At 38.3% G+C, this 19,057-nt stretch overlaps 2 protein-coding genes across 5 annotated transcripts; both read left to right on the top strand.

The window, feature by feature from the left end:
• Window positions 1-234: 234 nt before the first annotated feature.
• On the top strand, window positions 235-4,235 carry LOC119658643 (caspase Dronc). 2 transcript variants are annotated; one of them, XM_038066179.1, is made up of 4 exons: window positions 235-394; window positions 2,704-2,860; window positions 2,920-3,677; window positions 3,743-4,235. In XM_038066179.1, exons 2-4 carry the CDS (start codon window positions 2,726-2,728, stop codon window positions 4,101-4,103), a joined length of 1,254 nt encoding a protein of 417 aa, XP_037922107.1. In that variant the 5' UTR covers window positions 235-394; window positions 2,704-2,725; the 3' UTR covers window positions 4,104-4,235. The 2 variants fall into 2 exon arrangements, with proteins under 2 accessions (XP_037922107.1, XP_037922108.1); XM_038066180.1 differs by lacking the exon at window positions 235-394 and adding an exon at window positions 435-546.
• Window positions 4,236-4,647: 412 nt separating this feature from the next.
• LOC119658638 (sushi, von Willebrand factor type A, EGF and pentraxin domain-containing protein 1-like) lies at window positions 4,648-19,047 on the top strand. 3 transcript variants are annotated; one of them, XM_038066169.1, is made up of 28 exons: window positions 4,648-5,283; window positions 6,942-7,073; window positions 7,139-7,271; window positions 7,347-7,469; window positions 7,526-7,595; window positions 7,659-7,777; window positions 7,837-7,986; window positions 8,055-8,177; window positions 8,237-8,299; window positions 8,364-8,627; window positions 8,689-8,889; window positions 9,001-9,108; window positions 9,170-9,562; window positions 9,622-9,825; window positions 10,332-10,429; window positions 10,591-11,029; window positions 11,096-11,257; window positions 11,373-12,427; window positions 13,593-13,702; window positions 13,771-13,975; window positions 14,040-14,403; window positions 14,522-14,695; window positions 14,756-14,929; window positions 15,000-15,524; window positions 15,611-15,961; window positions 18,523-18,579; window positions 18,668-18,793; window positions 18,854-19,047. In XM_038066169.1, the coding sequence occupies exons 1-28, from the start codon at window positions 4,822-4,824 to the stop codon at window positions 19,015-19,017; spliced, it is 6,549 nt and encodes a 2,182-aa protein (XP_037922097.1). In that variant the 5' UTR covers window positions 4,648-4,821; the 3' UTR covers window positions 19,018-19,047. The 3 variants fall into 3 exon arrangements, with proteins under 3 accessions (XP_037922097.1, XP_037922096.1, XP_037922099.1); XM_038066168.1 differs by having other exon boundaries at window positions 10,585-11,029; XM_038066171.1 differs by lacking the exon at window positions 18,854-19,047 and having other exon boundaries at window positions 10,585-11,029; window positions 15,611-15,849; window positions 15,899-15,961.
• Window positions 19,048-19,057: the final 10 nt, after the last annotated feature.

Below are 19,057 nucleotides of genomic sequence, written 5' to 3'. Positions count from 1 at the left end.
TATGAACGTAATGCCAAGTTGCTGGGCGGATCGGGGAGAATTGTTTTCGATAAATACGTCAACATTATCTAGTTTGCTATCAAATCTATGGCAGAATTCGTTCGTGTTTCCCATCTGTTAGTTCATTTGGCTTGAAATAGAACCCTTCTAACCCAACGGTGATTTGAAAATGCAGTTCACCACCTATTGCACCTGGCAACTCCCGAGGAATTTGATCAGAACAAGTCAAATTTCTGACAGATCTCAACTGACAGGTGAATCGTTGGTTTGCGGTCATTGTTTTTAGTGGTTGTTGCTGCATTGTTGGTCCAATTGAAGTAAAAATCCACATTTCCGAAATTCTTATAGTGCAATTTATTGTCCCATTGGATGGTACTAAATCTCCTCTCAAAAGGTAATTGATATTTTGCGCTGTAGGCTTTCAAATTGCTCACACATTGCCTTTCTTCAAAGATTGTTTTCGTGTGCATTCGTGTTTCATTCAGAATAGTTGTGTTTTAGGAAGTTCAGGAGTATCTGGCTTTTACTATTTTTAACATGAAATGGGTGAGGATAGGGATAATTCGCACAAATAATATACACCTTGTGGCTCCTTTGTTTGATACTGGATTTTCCCTGTTTGCGATGTCTTCCGAAATGAATCATCCCTTGTGCGGGGACAACGTACCTTACGTTTTATGATGAAATGGAATTTCCCAATAGAAAGTTATTTCGGACTCTTGCGTACTTTCCTAGTGAAGTTCATTGCGAACGGGATGTGTTTAATTGTAGTGGCTAATAAAAATGTTAGCTGGCAGCAGCTTAGATAGACGGGAAAAGGGATAGATCTTGTAGGAAAGATACATTTCGCAAGTAGGAGAAAACTGCAAACTAGTGTGCCGCGAGCAATGACTAAAGAAAACCAGAAATGCATAAACAAAGATAACCCCATTCTACGTTAAATTATCAGCGAAGGAAAAAGCAGATTATTCCTCCGTTGCCACAGTCTGTTCCCATAGTCTCAACTACCGAGACATGGATTTGACCAATACTCGTATGTCGTGCGTGTGACTATTTGCTGCCATCCGAGTAAAATTGTTTGGAACGTTTGCGGGAGATTAGGATTGGAGCAACTTCTTTTCAAGGTACAATCACAAATCCGCAATGTGGTTTATATTATTCTTGATCCGTCCATCGGTAACTGATCAGCCAGAAATTCAGAGATTTTCTTCGTTAGAAATTATCATCCAACTCCAAAGATACATTCGAAGGCATTGACGAGAGCTTGTTATGCAGCTCTCAATGACTTCCAGGAAGATGGATGGTAAGCAGAGCCATGGAAGGGCAATTCTAGAAGTCTAGAACGTTCCTTCATTTAATGAGTTCTTAAAATTTTCAGACCTGAAGTCGATCGTCGACCATTTTCTCTGCAGACGTCACGTGCAAATCAGTGCTTCATTCTTCCGTCTGTGTGCCATCGTACGGGTGATTGGCGATGAATGCATCTTAGTTTTGGTGGCTATTGATTCGGTCTAAAATTTGTCGAATCATGGCTTCCCCGGAAGGGGTGGATAGAGTTTGACACAAGATTCGCTTTTGGTCAGCAAATGTAGCTAAAAACTGCTACTGCTTTCTGATAACTTCAGTGGTGATTCCATCCGCTCAGACGAGGGTATCCTTTTCAATGTTAGGTGGATGGGGTAAAAGTGACACTGAGTGGTCAGATTGTCCGTTTTATCTTCGGTATAACTTCATAGATTTTACTAAAAAAAATTATTTTGTTAAGAGGCTGCAGGTCATCGAATATATTTTTCAAACAATCTTTGGAAGGGATTGTAAAGGAAAAATCTGGCTCACCATTGTGTGAAAACTTGCATCCCAGCAATGGCGCCTTTCCGTTGGAAAAGAAAAATTTTAGCGTTTTGCAGCAAATTTTCACAGGTTTATGCTAACGAACGTAAATCTTTGGGAGTGATAACACTATTCGTGCAAAATACAAGACGAGCATAACACTGTACTGTTAAAACTACAGTGAGAACACGATTTATGGCCTATCTGACGAAATCTTAGAGTTTCCAAAAGTTTTGCGCATTGTATCCTAGCCATAAGTACCTTCAACTAAAATTCAATGGAGTGGAGAGTTTAATTTCGAAAATCATTTCGTCAAAATCAATGAGTAGCTAAATATATACTCGAGAATATTATTTTGGCGTCTAATTATAGCAGCCTCTAACTCCAGCCAGATCTTTTATGACGGCCCTTCGAGACAACGCCAACGACCTGTGCAGCACCCAAGAAAAGAGCATTTTTGATGGCAGCCCAATGCTTGTCGTTATCTTCAGGCGGGTTAGTCAGTATATGTATCGCTGTTGAGCAACAGTTGGGTCATACAAGCGGTCGATGTTAATCTTAGGAGGTCGCAGCTCCCCAACTCTGCGAGAAGTGCGGACGCGACACGCAAGTGAACGTAAGCGACCATCAAACGATCATCCCTTTCGAGACCGATGTCAGCGCCTGTCTTGTTACACACCATCCATTGAAAACCTCTATAATTTTTTCAATGAATTCAATCCTCTGTTGTTTTTTACCCGATCTAAGAAATTTGTCATTGCTCTCAAATGTGCATCTACTGCATTTTTCCTGGAAAACCCTTCCGGTTTTATAAGCTGGGTCCATTGAAATTCTACAATCCTGCGATCATCTACATATTTTATATATTTTTAGCTATTCAACGAACACTTAAAAAATGGAAGATCATCATCGTAAAATGATAAAAGACAATATCGACAAGTTGACATCGAAGACTGAGCTGAACTTATTAATGAATCTATGCGTCAAATATAAGATATTATCTCAAATTATGAAAGAGAATTTGTACAAGGTTAGTCAAAAAGATTCCTATTATTTCTTACGCATTTCAACATTCCTTCTTTTGTTTAGGATTTTCCAAAAAAGGAAGATTGCCATCGACAGCTTTTCATAAAAATCACTAAACGCGGGCCGAAGGCCTTCAATCTCCTTCTAGATATCTTAACAGAAAATTTTCCATCTGCCGAAAAAGTTCTTTGTCCTGAAGATACATGCCAAAGTATCCATGATAACAAGATCATGGAAGGATATCGATCAAAAGATACAACCGAAACCGAGGAGGAACCATTGCCAGATGTTGATACATTTGATATTTATAAATATGACGATGACGATAAACCTCTTCCACTGGAAATCTACACTAAACCTACAAAGCATGATCCATCAATCATTGTTAAGAAATCAACTAAACTTTTTTACGATGAACGCGTTGGAACGTATTCCATGCGTAGTAAATATCGTGGTGTTTTTTTGATGGTGAACATTATAAATTTTCCACACTCGGACCGGCGAAATGGAGCTGAGATAGATCGAGAAAATTTAATCCATCTATTCCGTGAGTTCGGATACGAAGTATTTTACTACGAAGACTTGTGTTTAAGTCAATTTCGACAAGTTCTAATGCAACTTCTCAACTCAAATTATACTCGACGCACGGAAAGTTTCGTGATGGCCTTACTAACACATGGTGATATAAAGGATGGGAAGGAATTTGTAGAATTTAGCGATGGTGCAGTTATTAATTTAAAAGACATTTTACACTGTTTTCGTAATACACATTGCTCGAATTTGGTGGGGAAACCAAAAGTTTTTATATTCCCGTTTTGCAGGTAAGTCTATTGACTATTATGTCCAGTCGGAATTTATATTTTTCGTTTTTTCTTTTGCCCAACAGAGGAACAATATCTGATTCAGGAACCTTCAGCCCTATGAATCGCACCTCCGTCCAAACAGACAGCATATCACGAACAATAAATAATCCCACCATGACAGATATAATCATTATGTACGCAACTGTTCCAGGGTTTAAAACGCATCGTGATCCGAAAACAGGATCTTGGTACATCGAAATGTTGTGCAAAGTATGGGCGGAACATGCACATAATACAGATATTGAAACGCTTGCAAAGAAAGTTGGCGAGGAAACGGGAAAAATAAGATCAGATAATTATTTACAGACTTCAAGCTTTATTTGGCATGGCGTTTATAAAGCCTTGTATTTCAATCCAGGATATTATGAGGACGATGCCAAATAGTTACAGTAATATATTAGGATCGAATAGATACTTAGTGAAATTTAAAGATATTAGAAGATAAAAGAAACTCATATCTATATTTTTAAACGAATATGTATATATTTACGTAAATAAAATTTTTATTATATCCAAGTTTGATTTCTTGATGCCTTTGAACCAATCAATCGCACCTGATAGCAACCTTCCGGATTTATTTGTAGAAAAATTTATATATATTTGATCATTGAATTGTCCCGTACTCGAAGGATAATAAGTAGGAAGCGCTTTAGGGTATTTGTGATAAAAAACGAATGACCGAATATAGGTGCTATTGTGATTTTAAAACTGCAGACGGAACTAAAGCTGCATTTCAAAAGTGCTGTTGTAATCGAAACATGAGACATACATAAATGCATATTTTCTACTTTCACATGCAAGAAATCTCATTAAATTTCCAATGAATGTTGATAGTAGCAACGTAAATAAAACATGCAATTATGTTGAAAGACTCGGAGAAGCCTAGCTTTGGCTCAAATCTCATATTGGAAGAACGCATGGAATTATTTCATATGAACGACAGGAAGCATGTTTGTGCCATTTTAAAAATGACCTATGTGTCAGCTTTTCTGTTTCTTTTTGCGATAAGGAATCACTGGAAGTGAGATTCAAACTGAAAAATATCTTGAGTGGAAGTCTTAAGCTTCCTAGTCAATCAGTGATAGGCAGTCGAGTTGTATAGATGTGTTCAGTGATTTTCGCTTTCTGTGAAATCTGTAGGAAGATGAAGTTTTTTCTAATAATTTCTTGTTATTCGGTAGTGATAATAGGCGCGGAAATATTCATCCCTGATTTAATATCGCGATTAGATGCAAACCCCGATGTTGGTGGTGACATTAGTTATACAGTATCCAATCATTTTGGAGGAAAGTTTCTGAAACCGATTTCAGGTGATAATTTCGAAAATGCTGTTTACAAATCGAACATGGGTGATATAAACCGTAACTTCAAAACGGCAATTGATGATATAAAGCGGAAGGCGAAACGTGTAGATATGGTTTTTTTAATCGACTCAAGTTCAAGTGTTGGCAAAGAGAATTTCATTAGTGAAACGAAATTTGTTAAGAAACTTCTGAGTGATTTCAACGTTAGTTACAATTACACGAGAGTAGCATTGGTAACGTATAGCTCCCAAGGAAAAGTTGTAAGTATTTCCTCCATATATACCAGCATTCATAGGTTGAATAGACATTACTCATAAAGTCAGTATTCGGCAAGCATACATTAGAAGCATCTCTCATTATGTTGATAACAGTCAACTTCAATATATGATTCAAACAATTTCTTTATACTATTTTCAAGTATGTTACATTTGCGATTGCAAAATTCTATACACATAACCCTTGATAAGCTCGAAAAGATCTGTCGCCGGGGTCTGGCTTTATCGCTGAGTTTATCAACCGGCGTTTATACGTTATTTCCGGGGTTTCCCGACCGGGTGGTAGTCATTTGTTATGGTTTGCAATGCAATGTTTACATGGCGATGTCATTGACGGATTTCATTCCGAGAATAAATGGAAGGCCATGCGAGTATTCAGATTAAGTTGTTATAAAATGTTGTTTATAAAATAGTTGAATGTAGAATCAATTTACTGTAAATAGGGGGCGAATAATCTTGTATTTATGAAATTATATTGCATAAGTTGAAAGTGAAAACATGTTTTATGTCAACCCTCTGGTTGTAAAGCTGGGAAATTTCACTGAAGTTACATATATACATATAACAAGCAAATAGATGTTTAAAACGAACCTATTTGGCTGCCTAATTAGTAATAATTTCGTTAGTTTTAATAATTAGAATAAAACACCAGCGGTTTTCAAGAAAGACAAAGTGAGTAGAAGATTCCGCTGTATAATTTAGACTTTACCGTTGCGTCCCCTACGGAACCATCTAAACCCTTACGGTCATATTGAAAAAAATAGACCTCAACCAAACCTATACGAACTGACAGTGCGTTACGGATAAGTATTTCATGTGAAAAAGTGCTATGCACACAATTGAGGGAACTGTACTGGGTGAGGTCACCAAGAATGGAACAGTGAGAACTAAAGCGATCTCAGGATTGGAGGCGTATACTCATAAGTCACTGTATGTTAAACTACTACTACCTAGGGAAGCTTGAGATACTGAGGATATTATCTGCAGATTTTATGAGGAAGGTAGCGAAACCTCCATACATATCCTAGGACCCAGCAACAGTGCATGACATCGAAATACACTTGGAAGAATATGGAATACCGTTTGAATGGCTAATAACAATAATCGTTGGCGCAACAATCTATATTGGATCAGGGCCTTGAAGTGTGTTATACCACTTCATTAAAGACCGTAACGGTACACTACAGTAGACTGTAGGAGGCAATGTGGTCAGCATTGCGCTCGCCCGAGATTATTACCCTGATTTGACTCAGATACTCATTCACAGCTGAGTCGACTGGTATCCGACGTCAAATCACGATACAAATCCCACTACCACCAGTGAAATTTGAACCGCGACCTTCCGTATAGCCTTCTGCTCTAACCACTCAGCCATCCGAACATGGCTAAAACACCTTAAAAAAAGGCCACAACCTAAAATGGTTGTTCGTTATAAGATTGATATACTATAGTCTTCAGCACAAAAGTTCCTTAGGGTGTAGTGCAAATATTATTGATTGTTATCATTGCTATCCGTAATAAATAAATTCTGTCATCGGCCGAGATTGTGAAAGCTCGAATCGGAAGAGACTATATAGCTACTTTACACTCTATGTAGGAGCCAATGGGTACCCATTCTAAAAAAAGTAATTCCACTTGACTAGATACGACAAGTAGACCAGATTTCGGAGCCGTCCGTTAACAACGATAAATGTACACTTTTGAACGATGAAATTCCACAAATTGAATTCGTTGCTGGCGGTACCTATACCTATGGTGCTCTGGAGGAAGCGAAGGTATTATCAAATTTTATACATCATATTTTCACAATCTGATTTGTTTCTTTATAAACAAACCACAGAAAATTTTGATTAACGCTCGGAAAAATAGCAAAAAGATAATATTTTTAGTAACTGATGGATATTCAAATGGAAAAGATCCAGTTCCGATAGCAACAAAATTGAAAGAAAGTGGCGTAACCATTTTCACTATAGGTATCTCAAAGCTATCCAATAGAAGGTTTCCGTTTCGTGAATGACACAGAACCAAATTATATTTTTTCTCAAAAGGTATCCAGTCGGGGAACTATATTGAGTTGTACAATATTTCGAGCGCACCTGAGGAAGGGCATAGTTTCCTGCTTGATAGTTTCTCGCACTTTGAAAGTTTAGCGAGGAAAGCCCTACATGCTGGTGAGTGATTTTTTAAGTAAATACTTCTTTTCAAATTTTGCTTATTTTTTAATTAGATTACAAAATTGGTTTCAATGTAAAATTGGGTAATCAGTCCAAATGTGATGGATTATGTGAAAACCAGAAGTGAGTATTTTGGTGATTGATGTAAAGTTTATATTGTGTTGTTTGTATAACCTATCTTTTCAGCAAAACAGGCAGCTGTTGCGATGTAAATGCCGACTGTACATGCGGCACGTCTACCGGACATTATACATGCCAATGTTTTTCTGGGTATTATGGATCAGGCCTAAAGGATCAATGCTTTCGTAAGAGCGTTAGCTAATATTCTAAGTGGAGGCAGCGTTCATAACTTTTTTGCTTATAGCTTGCCCAAATGGTACTTATTGGCATAATTCGAATATGTGCCGGCCCTGTCCAGACATCAACCACATCACAATTGAACAGCCCGCCCTGAATGTGAGCTACTGTGTTTGCAAGACTGGATTCAAACAAACTGAAGATAATCGCTGTGAAGGTAAGCCTTCTCATTACGATAATGGATGTCACGTAAATACCAAAGTTCGTTTCTTTTGCCTATCAAAGGAATAACCTGTCCGAAACTCTCACCTCCTCAGAATGGGTACTTCGTTAAGCAACCAACAAGTTGTGCCAATGTACTAAACGCTGCTTGCGGAGCTCGATGTAAGTCTGGGTACCAACTAACAGGTATAAATTTAAAGCATTTCGAGTTTTTCCTCGAAAAGTCATACACTTACTGATCCTAGGAACAAGTTTACGACTTTGTCAAGAAAATGGGACGTGGTCAGGAACAGAAGCAACTTGCGTATGTAGGTATTGAAAAATTCTCAGAATATTTCCAAGTGATTGATAATAACTTTTTCACGGTTCCAGTGAAAACATGTCCCAGTCTATTAGTTCCGTTTTACGGTCTAGCTTTATGCCGTAATAAGGATTTGAATTTATTTTTCGATTATTCTCCACGCAATTCAACATTCATGAAATTTTATGATATTGATTCTAAGCGAGTTACTGAACCAATGCCAATAGATACAGACTGCACTTTCAAGTGTGGTCCTGGATACTATCTGGTTGGTTCAAGAAGCAGAACTTGTTTGCCATTAGCGAAGTGGGATGGATTGCAAACAACATGCAAACGTTAGTGAACTTAGACGAGAAGAATATGAATGATAAGATCTAAAACTAAATAATATTCCAGAAATTTTATGTTCGCCATTGCCTAAACCCACATATGGAAGCTATGAATTCGGTGATTGTACAGAGCAAAAAGTACCCCACGGAACAAACTGTACCCTATTGTGCCCGGAAGGATTCACTGTCAGAGGTCCAGAAACCAAAACTTGTGCTGGGAAGAAGAATGGTATATGGACACATAAGAATAAAAATGCAAAGTGTGTAGGTAAGTTAGCAAAAGCTTTTCCCTCTTGGAATATGACTGAGATGAAGTTCACGTCACAAATTGGAAAAGCTAATGTTGAAAGACAAGCATAATGTTGGACTATTTTTTCAGATATCACTCCGCCACACATTACATGCCCTGAAAACATATCAGTGTTTGTCGAGGAATCCAATGATTATACTATAATTAAAACGCTACCCATTCCAACAAACATGTCAGGTAGAATATCCAAGAGTCCAAGAATCTGAGTAGACAATTTACATTAATTTTGCTCTTGTAGATTCATCAGGCCGCAATGTCACTTACTGGCTGAAACAGAATGTTAACATTACTGATGGTGTCAAACTGAACATCGGCAACCACACTTTCACCTATATTGCAAGTGATCCATTTAACAATAAGGCCAATTGTTCATTTATAGTCCAGGTTATCGACAAAGTTCCTCCAGTCGCAGAGAATTGTATCGATCCTGAGGAATATCGCGTGCGCAATACGAAAACCGAATTTATCGAATGGGAGGAACCAACATTCTTTGATAATTCCAACACTGAGGTTATTGTTCAAAAATCTTTAAGTCCGGGGATTCTAGGGGAGGGACTTCATAAAGCTGTTTATACGGCTTTCGATAAATACGGAAATAATGCTTCATGCTCTATTAATATAACAGTAAAAGGTTCAGTAATATGTTATTTAGGAAATTTATATTTTTAATATTGACTTGATTTATTTTAGAAATGTTCTGCGATACTTTAAAACCTCCTCTCAACGGGAATATTCTATGCGCAAGAAATATCACATATACATGGTGCGAATTAATTTGCAATCCCGGCTATGCAGTGTTCGACAGTATCACTGATGATTATCAAGAGAGTCTTAATCTTACGTGTTTGAATGAATCCCCTGATTGGAAAGTAGATTCAACGCCAGATTGCACACGTATGTCCAAATATTTTAGGAGTTAAATTTCTACTGCCTTTTTCATTTAAAAGGTTTGGTAATTAGACTATTTTGTTTGCATGGTTGAAAGTATGACCATTATAGATTTCCGACGTTCGTTTCGGATGGGAAAAATACTAGAATACAGAACTATTCCTCTTTTGAATATTATTGATCTAGCCATTAAATTTAATTGGTGCTGCTACAGAGGAAGAAAGCCAACATTTTAAGCCCTGTAGAGAGCAAGCATTAAGTTAATGTTATTCTGGAAGCGTACTATGTATTTCTCATGACTGAGTTTTACTAATTGCATCAACTTTAGGGGATCAGACTTGAGACTTCAGATCGTTTTAGGAATCACTTTCTAAAAGTGGAAGGCTTAAATTTTGTGAAGAATCAAGTTCCGCATATAGAGTGTTGCATATTCCCAGCATCCGCATAGAACACCCGTTGAATTTGTGGAACTTCAACTTAGTAACAATATGTACGATTTCTATATTTTTCAGCACTCGAACTTCCTAATAGCGTAGAGCAAATTCTGACCATTCCGGTTGATTCTGACAATGTAGAGCCGATTTGTGGAAATGAAACTAAGCATAACGATGTGGGTACAATATTTCATAAATGATAATGATAAGTTTGTTGGCTAATCGGTTTAAGGTTCTTTCTAAGCTATCCTTGAGTATAACGAATGATCCATTTTTCAGAGAAGAGCTACAATTTTTTGTCTCCAAACACAATAGCTTTATGAATTTTTAGTTGCAGAAAATTCTTATCGATCATCTTAAAAAATACATGTGCAACGAGCTCGAAGAATGTGAACTTGTATCGAATACACCTCCAGAATGTACTGCAGATACCGAGAGTACTGAAGATATTGACAATGAAATTAACGGCAAAACATATTACAAAGTTTTCAAAAGGGAAATACAGCCATCTAATGAAGATAGGAAGCAGCGAGTAAAACAGAAATACAACATCCGCATCAAACTCTACACTCGTATCGGACGGAAACTCGGTGTTTGGAAAAAAGGCAAAACACTCGCTGAAAATTTACAAACAGTTCGTAATGAATTACATTCTGTAAGCAGAAGTGAAGATTTGAAAAAACGACTGCAGAGTTTGAATATTGATGTGAGACGATTCAAAATTGAAGAATTTCTCAAATGTTCGGACGGAAGTATTTTTAAGAAACATATGTGTGGTAAGTAAATACATTTGGAGATTAGGTGAGTTTATTCTAATCAGATTTTCTTTTGGCTTTGCTTAGTTCAATGTCCTAGGGGAACGTTTCAAGATGCGTTGTTCAACAGATGTGTCACGTGTCCCATTGGTACTTATAACAGCCAACTAGGACAGATTTTGTGTACGAGCTGTCCACCCCATACGTCCACTCGAAAAGGTGGACGACGACATATTGAGGATTGCATACGTGAGTTGTTGAATTCCGTTATATAAATAAAAATAGTTCATATTCTATATTCAAATTTTTTCTAAAGCTCATATCCCAAAAATTCATCTTCTTTCAATTTATCTTTAAATTCCAGAGCAGTGTCCCCCGGGCACGGCGGCCAAAATAAAAATTCCTCGCAAGAAATTACGTCCTGAGGTTACTAACACACACAGCTTAATGCCGTTTTGTCGCAAGTGTAACCCTGGTGAATATCAATCGGAATACGATCAGACACAATGCGAAAAATGCCCTTCAGGGCATACATCTCCAAGAGGAGCTACTTCCCGTTCAGAATGTACACTTGAAAGACCCAACCCTTGTATTATGAATCCGAAAATTTGCGGGCCAAATGGCGTGTGCATTACTGACTCGAATGTTCAAAGTTCATATTATTGCCAATGCGACCAAGGCTTCGATGGGCCTCACTGTGAGCATGCTGTGGACTTGTGTGTATCAGCACCATGTTTCAATCATGGTTCCTGTAATAAAGTAAATGCTACCACCGTCACTTGCACATGTCCTTTACCATATACTGGACAGTTTTGTGAAGAGATAGTTAGTCCCTGCGTAAATTCGATATGCCACAACGGCGGAACGTGTCTAGAAGTAGCTGGAAGTGCAATGTGTGAATGCCTGACAGGATTTGATGGAACCTACTGTGAAAAGAAAGTTGATTATTGTCGCCACAATTTATGTGAAAATGGCCGATGTGAGAACATCCCAGATGGTTATCAATGCAAATGCCCGCCAGGAATAATAGGAAAAAGATGCCACCTACGTCCTTGCGACTATCTTCCTTGTCATAAAAATGCTATTTGCATAGACCTTCCACATTTTCCAGCCACACAAGAAAGTTATATGTGCAAATGCCCTATTGGACTTCGGGGATATGATTGTGCGCAATCGCACAATCCGTGCGATGTAAGACCATGCAGGAATAATGGAGTATGTACCCCAAAGGCTTTACGAGTTGTCGGTAGTAGTGATCTGAATGAAGAGAAATATCGTGAATACACTTGTAAATGTCCACCTTATTTTTATGGTAAAAACTGTGAGATATTAGTAACTCCAGATTTCTATATGAAATTTTCAAAACCGAGCACAACGAATTATGCTAAGTTAGAAGGACCCGCGAAAGATTTAAAAGAAGTAAGTTATTTCATGTATTTAAATTCATTAAAATAAATGGCTCCAATCAACAGAGCAACTCATTTGAGCGTAATCAAGTCCGACAAGGTTCTAATGCTAGTTTTCTACCTCATAAATATGATGAAAATATAAACCTAAAATAATTGCACAATGATGGAAATTTTGCTGACTTTGATCAAGATAGTACCCAAAGGGATATGACTGACGACTCTCGACTACACGGAGTCGCCCCATTTTTGCGTGGTCAATTTGCCATTTTTTTGAGAAGAGATAAGATTTGCCACTTGAATACAAATGCACAGTTTGCAAGTGTTTAATATCATTTTTGTTTTTCGAAATATATGCTTCTGCACAGATCTTGTCGTCAGTTACTTTGGGCAATAAAACAAGAGTGTAGTGTACATTTTATAGTAAATATTTCCTAATTGTAGTGTTACTACTCTGAGAGCTCACTTATCCCATACATACAAGTAGTATACAAATCGATATGGTAGCAGGGAGCTGATGTAGACGGTGTTAGAGCTGATCAGGCCAGCACTTGTGTCAAACGAGCATTTGAAGAAAAACGTGTCAGGTATTTAGCCAATGGTTGAATGAGGAGCGATTGCTCGTCGACAAAAAAAAATAGTCCAAGTTGGGCTTTAGCGAGCTTTGTGATACCTCCTTAGTCTTCAATGCATTTCACGGTTTTGACGGTGTACTCAATTTATATATTCTTCACTGGATGAAAGTGCGTTGTGTGCAGAGACCACTACTATTCCAAAAAGGTTTTTAGTCCTTCTTGTCAGAGACTGTAGTCTCGGAAGCACAATAATAAGGGCATGATAAGTGCCCTGCTAGCTAAAGTGTTCATGATCTTCAACACCGTTCTTTCGACTCGATTCCAACAACAAAGAACTGTTAAATGCATACTGAGGCCCTTCCAACTTCAGAAAATGTGGGAAACAGAAATAAGAGAATAGAAACTGACCGCAACTGTTGTCCCAACCTGTGCCAGAGGAAATTTCCTCTGGCGTAGCTGTTTTTGGACCGGACGAAATGAGCTAGCCTGCATCAACCTTATGATTATCTTGGCAGCGCTCCTAAGTTAGTGATGATCACTGTTGTTTTTTGTTGAAATGAAACTTTTATATATTGTAAATGACGAATTCTTAATTGCTTTTAGATTTCATTCTGTACTTGGATACAAACAAACGATTCTTTCAATTATGGCACAATTATCTCGTATGCTACCTTAGATATGGATAATATGTTTACATTCACCGATTATAATGGGTAATTTTTTGAAAGATTTTTCAAAGTGATTGACCCAATCGTTTCCATAAACTATGTATTTTTCATAGATTCGTGCTCTACGTTCATGGACAACATATTGTTACTGATATTACCATTAACGATGGCATCTGGCATTTCATTTGTGTCGCATGGACAAGTAATAACGGCTACTACGAAATCTATTTGGATGGTAAATTATTGCATGCCGGCCTTAATTTGAGTGCGAATAGTGTTATTGAGAAAGGTGGCATATTAATTATTGGACAAGAGCAGGTAAATGAACGATAAAAATTTCACTCTGCTATAAATGTTTAAAAGACTCATTTCTCTGATAAAGGATCAACTTAACGGTGATTTCAGTGAATCCGAATCATTTGTTGGCAATATTGCATATTTTGATATTTGGGACACTTTCATCACTGCAGCAGAAATTAAGGAGTTCCATAGTTCCTGTGAGCCATACAGAGGAAATCTCTATGCTTGGACCGATTTCAAAATGGGAGTCCATGGTGCAATTGAAATATTGCCATCTAACTTCTGTAAACCATGCAAATCGGACTTGAATCTGGCCAACGGTCGCGTTAATATTGTTCATGATAAAGCCTTTCATCAATGCGATGAGGGGTATAAATTGCATGGCAATGTTATGCGTAAATGTTTGAGGACTTCAGAGTGGTCTCCAGGAATTCCTTATTGTCAAAGTTAGTATAATTTAAAGGTTTCTCAAAAATTGCAAGCAGAACAATTTTTGAAGGATTAATATCTCTATGGAAGGAGTTCATTTGGATCATTTATTAACTAAAATTTTGTTTACTTTAGTTGTAACATGCCGTCCTCTTCCTGATATTACAATGGGAGCTATTAACTACACTAGTCTAACCTATGGTGGCTTTGCAAAGCATACATGTCATGATGGTTATCTTTTAGAAGGTAATCCAAACCGCATTTGCTTATCGAACGGAGAATGGTCAGGGATGAGTCCAGTTTGTATAAGTAAGTGATAACAATTGACATCCAATACATACAGCACTTCGTTACTTATTTCTTGTTAAGGTAAAGTTCGCTGTCCACCAATTGAAATATCAAAAAGCGCCTCAATTTCATATGGAACTGAAAGTGGACCTCTAAATTCCACTTTGAAAGAGTATGACGTCGGAGCTTTCGCGGAAATAGTTTGTAATGTTGAGGGGAATATTGTTGAAAGTATAACCGTATGCATGGACAGTGGTGAGATGAAAATATTGAGTGGAATCAAATATTTGTCTCACTTTCACTAAATTTTATCACTTACCATCAGGCGAATGGGATATAAAAGTACCAGCATGTGCCGCTCCAAGGAAACCAACATCAATAGAAGTCACCCCTACTACAACAACAAAAATTCCAATGAGTCGGGGACGATCATCAAGTATATATAGATTTATAGGAAGAAACGTAATGAGAGCTACAACCAGAAGACCTACTACCACCTCTACCACTCAGAAATCAATTTCTGCTACTTCATCCACAACAACGTCTGCAACGACGACAAAAGCTGCCCCAAAATTAACAACAAAGCCAACAACAATGAAATTAACGACTAAATCAACAACAATGAGGTCAACGACCAAATCAACAACAGTGAAGTTAACGACTCCGTCAACAACAGTGAGATCAACATTAAAGCCAACGGTGACTACAAGTACTACCACAACCCCGAAGACAACAACAACAACTACTACTACTACATCAACTACAACTTCAACTAAGCCACCTAAGCCAACCCCTACCACTCCTCTCAAATTACTCACTACCCCGGCATCAATTCTGAGATTTACCACGGGTAGGTTAAATCGTTGTGTAAAACACGCATCATTCCAATTTTACCCAATATTAGAGTTTCTATTGATGCTTATTCAAATTAAACAGGAAAGGTAACTGAACATTCCGAGGATACATCGTCATTGGAAAGTCAAGAGGACTACTTGCTTAGGACGAGCACTGAATTTTATGATGAAGTTCTTACCACATTAAATATGGAACATTGTAATTTGAAGGATGCCCCGGAACCGCCATCCAATGGATTAATTGTGAACGTTTTATCCTCCGAAAATCGAACGATTATTATTGATTTGGAAAGTTTGCGGCACAATCCGATATTTATTCCGGTGGGGACAAAAGTTTATTATGGATGCCCAAATAACTTGACAATTGTAGGAACTAACGTTGCCACATGTCAGGAGAGCGGAGTATGGGATTCAATTAGTTATATTTGTCAAGGTATGTCCTAGTTGCCTGCAAATTTTAATTGGTTATTATTAGCTTTGACAAGCTCATAGAGCAAATACCAGAGATAATTTTGTTATTGCGATAGAAAAAGGAGACGAGGCAGACCCTGCCTGAGATGGAGTGATGGCGTGGGTCAGGACGCCAGATAGATTTTAGGGATATCGAATTGGTGGACCTCGGCGCAAAACCGGGGTGTCTAGAGTTCCTTATTAAGGCAGGGCTCGACCGGATACCGGTTGTTGCGCTTTTGATAATGATGATGATAGAAAGATCTTAACCTATATCATTTAGAATTTAATTGCAAACATTCTGCACTGGTCGTTCTCCACCCGCTGTCTCATTATAATAAATTCCTCCGTCTCAGTAATGAGCTCCCAGTACACAGCAATCTGTTTGACAAATGGCCACCTTCGACTTGCATTCATCGATATGCTCTTGGTCTAACTCACCCTACTCTGAGCATTGAAAGGTCGACCCTCCAAGTTAAGTAGGATCAGCCCACAATCTGCCGTGCAAAAGCCGCATGCAAGAGACTAGCCTGCTCTTTGCTATAAAGATAAGTGCGCAGCGAATCGCCTTGGCGGTGATGTCATCCACAGGGCTCCACAGCAGAGTTTGGATGAAGCATTCGGAATTTGAACATAGTATTCCGTATCCGCGGCTGGATGTTTTCCAGATCAGTTTTCGTCCACGGCAATATTCCAAATGCAGAAGCCAGTGAAGGGATAGCGAATACATTCAATCCGTTTATTTTATTCTTCCCCGAGAGATGCGACTTCAGTATCAGCTTTATACATCGCAGGAATTCGGACAGCAGAGCATCCTACAGATCACAAACTCGAGCACGGGTTCCTTGCAGAATTCCTAGCTACTTGTAGAAATTTGTCTGTCTGTCTGGAGATGACAAATGCTGTGGACGGCATGCAGCTCGTGATAACCTTTGCGGATAGCTTGGATTCGACACTTGGCTATTCCAAGTTCCATTCGAATATCATGGCTAAACATGTCTACTAACATATTCGCGGACTTCTAAGGTGATCATCATTACCAGCATATAGCTTGATGTTATCTTATTACATCAAGTGTGTCGCAATTGGCACGTAAGCCATACTTTATTGGGAAAATATGCCTTCTAGCATCATTCAGTAGCCATACAGAGCCAAAGAGGACTCAATGAATCCTCTTGAAAGATGCCTCTACGGATACGGATAGGCTCTGAGGTGTTAGTACTCTCAGACGTAAGCACTGGGAAGGTGGTATGCCACTCTTTCACGACTGTCGCCAAAAACTATTAGTTTTGGATCAATATGGTATAGACCTAGGACATCGATTAGCCAGATGTGCGGGACGCTGTTAAAAGCCTTCGCATAATTGATAGAGCAACTAAAGAGATTTTTTGGCCTCTAGATGCCTGTCGTAAAACGACCGAGTCGATAATGAGTTTTTCTTTACAACCCCTTGATCCAATTCAAAAACCCTTCTGCTCTTCGGACAGAATGTTGTTCGTCTCCAGGTGCGCATTGACCGCTAATCCCACTAATAAAGGAGTAATCGGTCTTGTATCCGCTGTGTCCTTTTTAGGGACAATGTAGGTAATTCCCGCTGTGAGGAAGGGTGGAAATTCCTCCGGCCGACTAATGACCTGATTTATGCTATGTGTCAACTAACTGTGTATACTGGTAAATTTCTTACACCAGAAATTCTGCACTCAATCCAGACCAGGGCCCCTCCAGTTCTTCGAACTTCCTCTTCGGTAACATCCGCATGTTGTTCCTTTATAGCAGCATAAAGAGAACGTAGATGCGGCACAATCTTAATTTGATATTGATTGATATCTCCATGTTCAGATTTTAAACAAAACAGCAAAGATGAGTCTAGCGCCAATAATGCGTCGAGTAAAGTGCCGATTATTGAGGAAAGCGATGTTGAACGTAATTGCTAGCTTTGGGGGTGGATCCTTCTCTGTCGCATGAACTTAGCTTCATCACTTCGGGGAAGGTTCTTTCAGGATTTTCGACTGGAACTCAAAAGAATTGTTGGCTAGCTCGCAACCACATTTTAAATTTGTTCTCCCACCATATAAACACACTCTCATGCCTAGTGCATGCAAAAGAAGTTCACAGTTGCTTTTGCAACCTGTTTGATTACCTCATTCCCGAATGTTGCCTTATGGCGACAGTACCATGGCAGGGTTGTTTTGTTTTACTCTACGATATAGTTGAAGCTTTGAGCTTTTTTTGCCAAAGGAATTAACCACGTTCCACCCTGTAATTGCCACAACATTAAGTAGTGTAAGAATGGATCCATCGCTTCTTTTGCGCCCTTCGTTGGTTTATTCGATTTGGTTACATCAATTGTTAAGTCGGTACTATTCATTGTACGTCCTTTTATTATTCCGCCAAAGCCAAAAGCATCACAATGATTTCATATACGAGAGAGCACCTACTATATCCAACAGTCATTTTTATGTTCAATATTAAGTAGTTTAACAAAAATGTCTGATCACAAATGAAATATTTTCGATTAATAAAAAATTTAATTTATACTTTCAGAAAAGTATTGTGACAAACCACCTCGTCCAATAAGCATGAACTTACAAGGAAATGCAGGTATGTTATTAGCATGACAACATGCATCTCTTATTACCTTTCTAAACCCGTAAGAGAATATTTGTATTGAAATAATACTTAAAACCAGGAAAACGATTTAAAATTGGCGATAAAATCCTTCTACACTGCAATGAGGGATACATGCTACATGGCAGTCCTGAAATAGTCTGTAATCCATTGGGAAAGTGGTCGAAAGTCCTGGCGCGCTGTGCAAGTAAATACTCGAGTCTCATCGATTCAAATTAATTTCTCTACAATGTCGTTCCTATTACAGAGATATCGTGCAATAAACCGAAATTACCGAATAACGCGGAAATTGTAAAGGGCCGATCTTATTTATACGAGGATAAAATATCAATAGAGTGCGATGACGGAGAAGAAGTGGAGATTGTTTGTCAGAGTAGTGGAAAATGGAAGCCTGAAAAGATTTGTTCATAGTGCCCTTGCGTTTGAAATTTCGACGTAAAATGAAACGATA

The sequence above is a fragment of the Hermetia illucens genome, chromosome 6 (genome assembly GCF_905115235.1).
Source record: "Hermetia illucens chromosome 6, iHerIll2.2.curated.20191125, whole genome shotgun sequence".
In the NCBI taxonomy this organism is placed as follows: domain Eukaryota; kingdom Metazoa; phylum Arthropoda; class Insecta; order Diptera; family Stratiomyidae; genus Hermetia; species Hermetia illucens.
This window is presented reverse-complemented; position numbering and strand designations above follow the sequence as displayed.

What these genes read in the sequence shown, in the direction of transcription:
- LOC119658643 (XM_038066179.1), top strand. Translation starts at nt 2,726, where the DNA reads ATGGAAGATCATCATCGTAAAATGATAAAAGACAATATCGACAAGTTG. An exon ending in TGAAAGAGAATTTGTACAAG is followed by an intron (nt 2,861 to 2,919) that starts GTTAGTCAAAAA and finishes TCTTTTGTTTAG; the next exon opens with GATTTTCCAAAAAAGGAAGA. An exon ending in TTTATATTCCCGTTTTGCAG is followed by an intron (nt 3,678 to 3,742) that starts GTAAGTCTATTG and finishes TTTGCCCAACAG; the next exon opens with AGGAACAATATCTGATTCAG.
- LOC119658638 (XM_038066168.1), top strand. Translation starts at nt 4,822, where the DNA reads ATGTGTTCAGTGATTTTCGCTTTCTGTGAAATCTGTAGGAAGATGAAG. An exon ending in CCGCGAAAGATTTAAAAGAA is followed by an intron (nt 12,428 to 13,592) that starts GTAAGTTATTTC and finishes AATTGCTTTTAG; the next exon opens with ATTTCATTCTGTACTTGGAT. An exon ending in AATTCTGAGATTTACCACGG is followed by an intron (nt 15,525 to 15,610) that starts GTAGGTTAAATC and finishes CAAATTAAACAG; the next exon opens with GAAAGGTAACTGAACATTCC.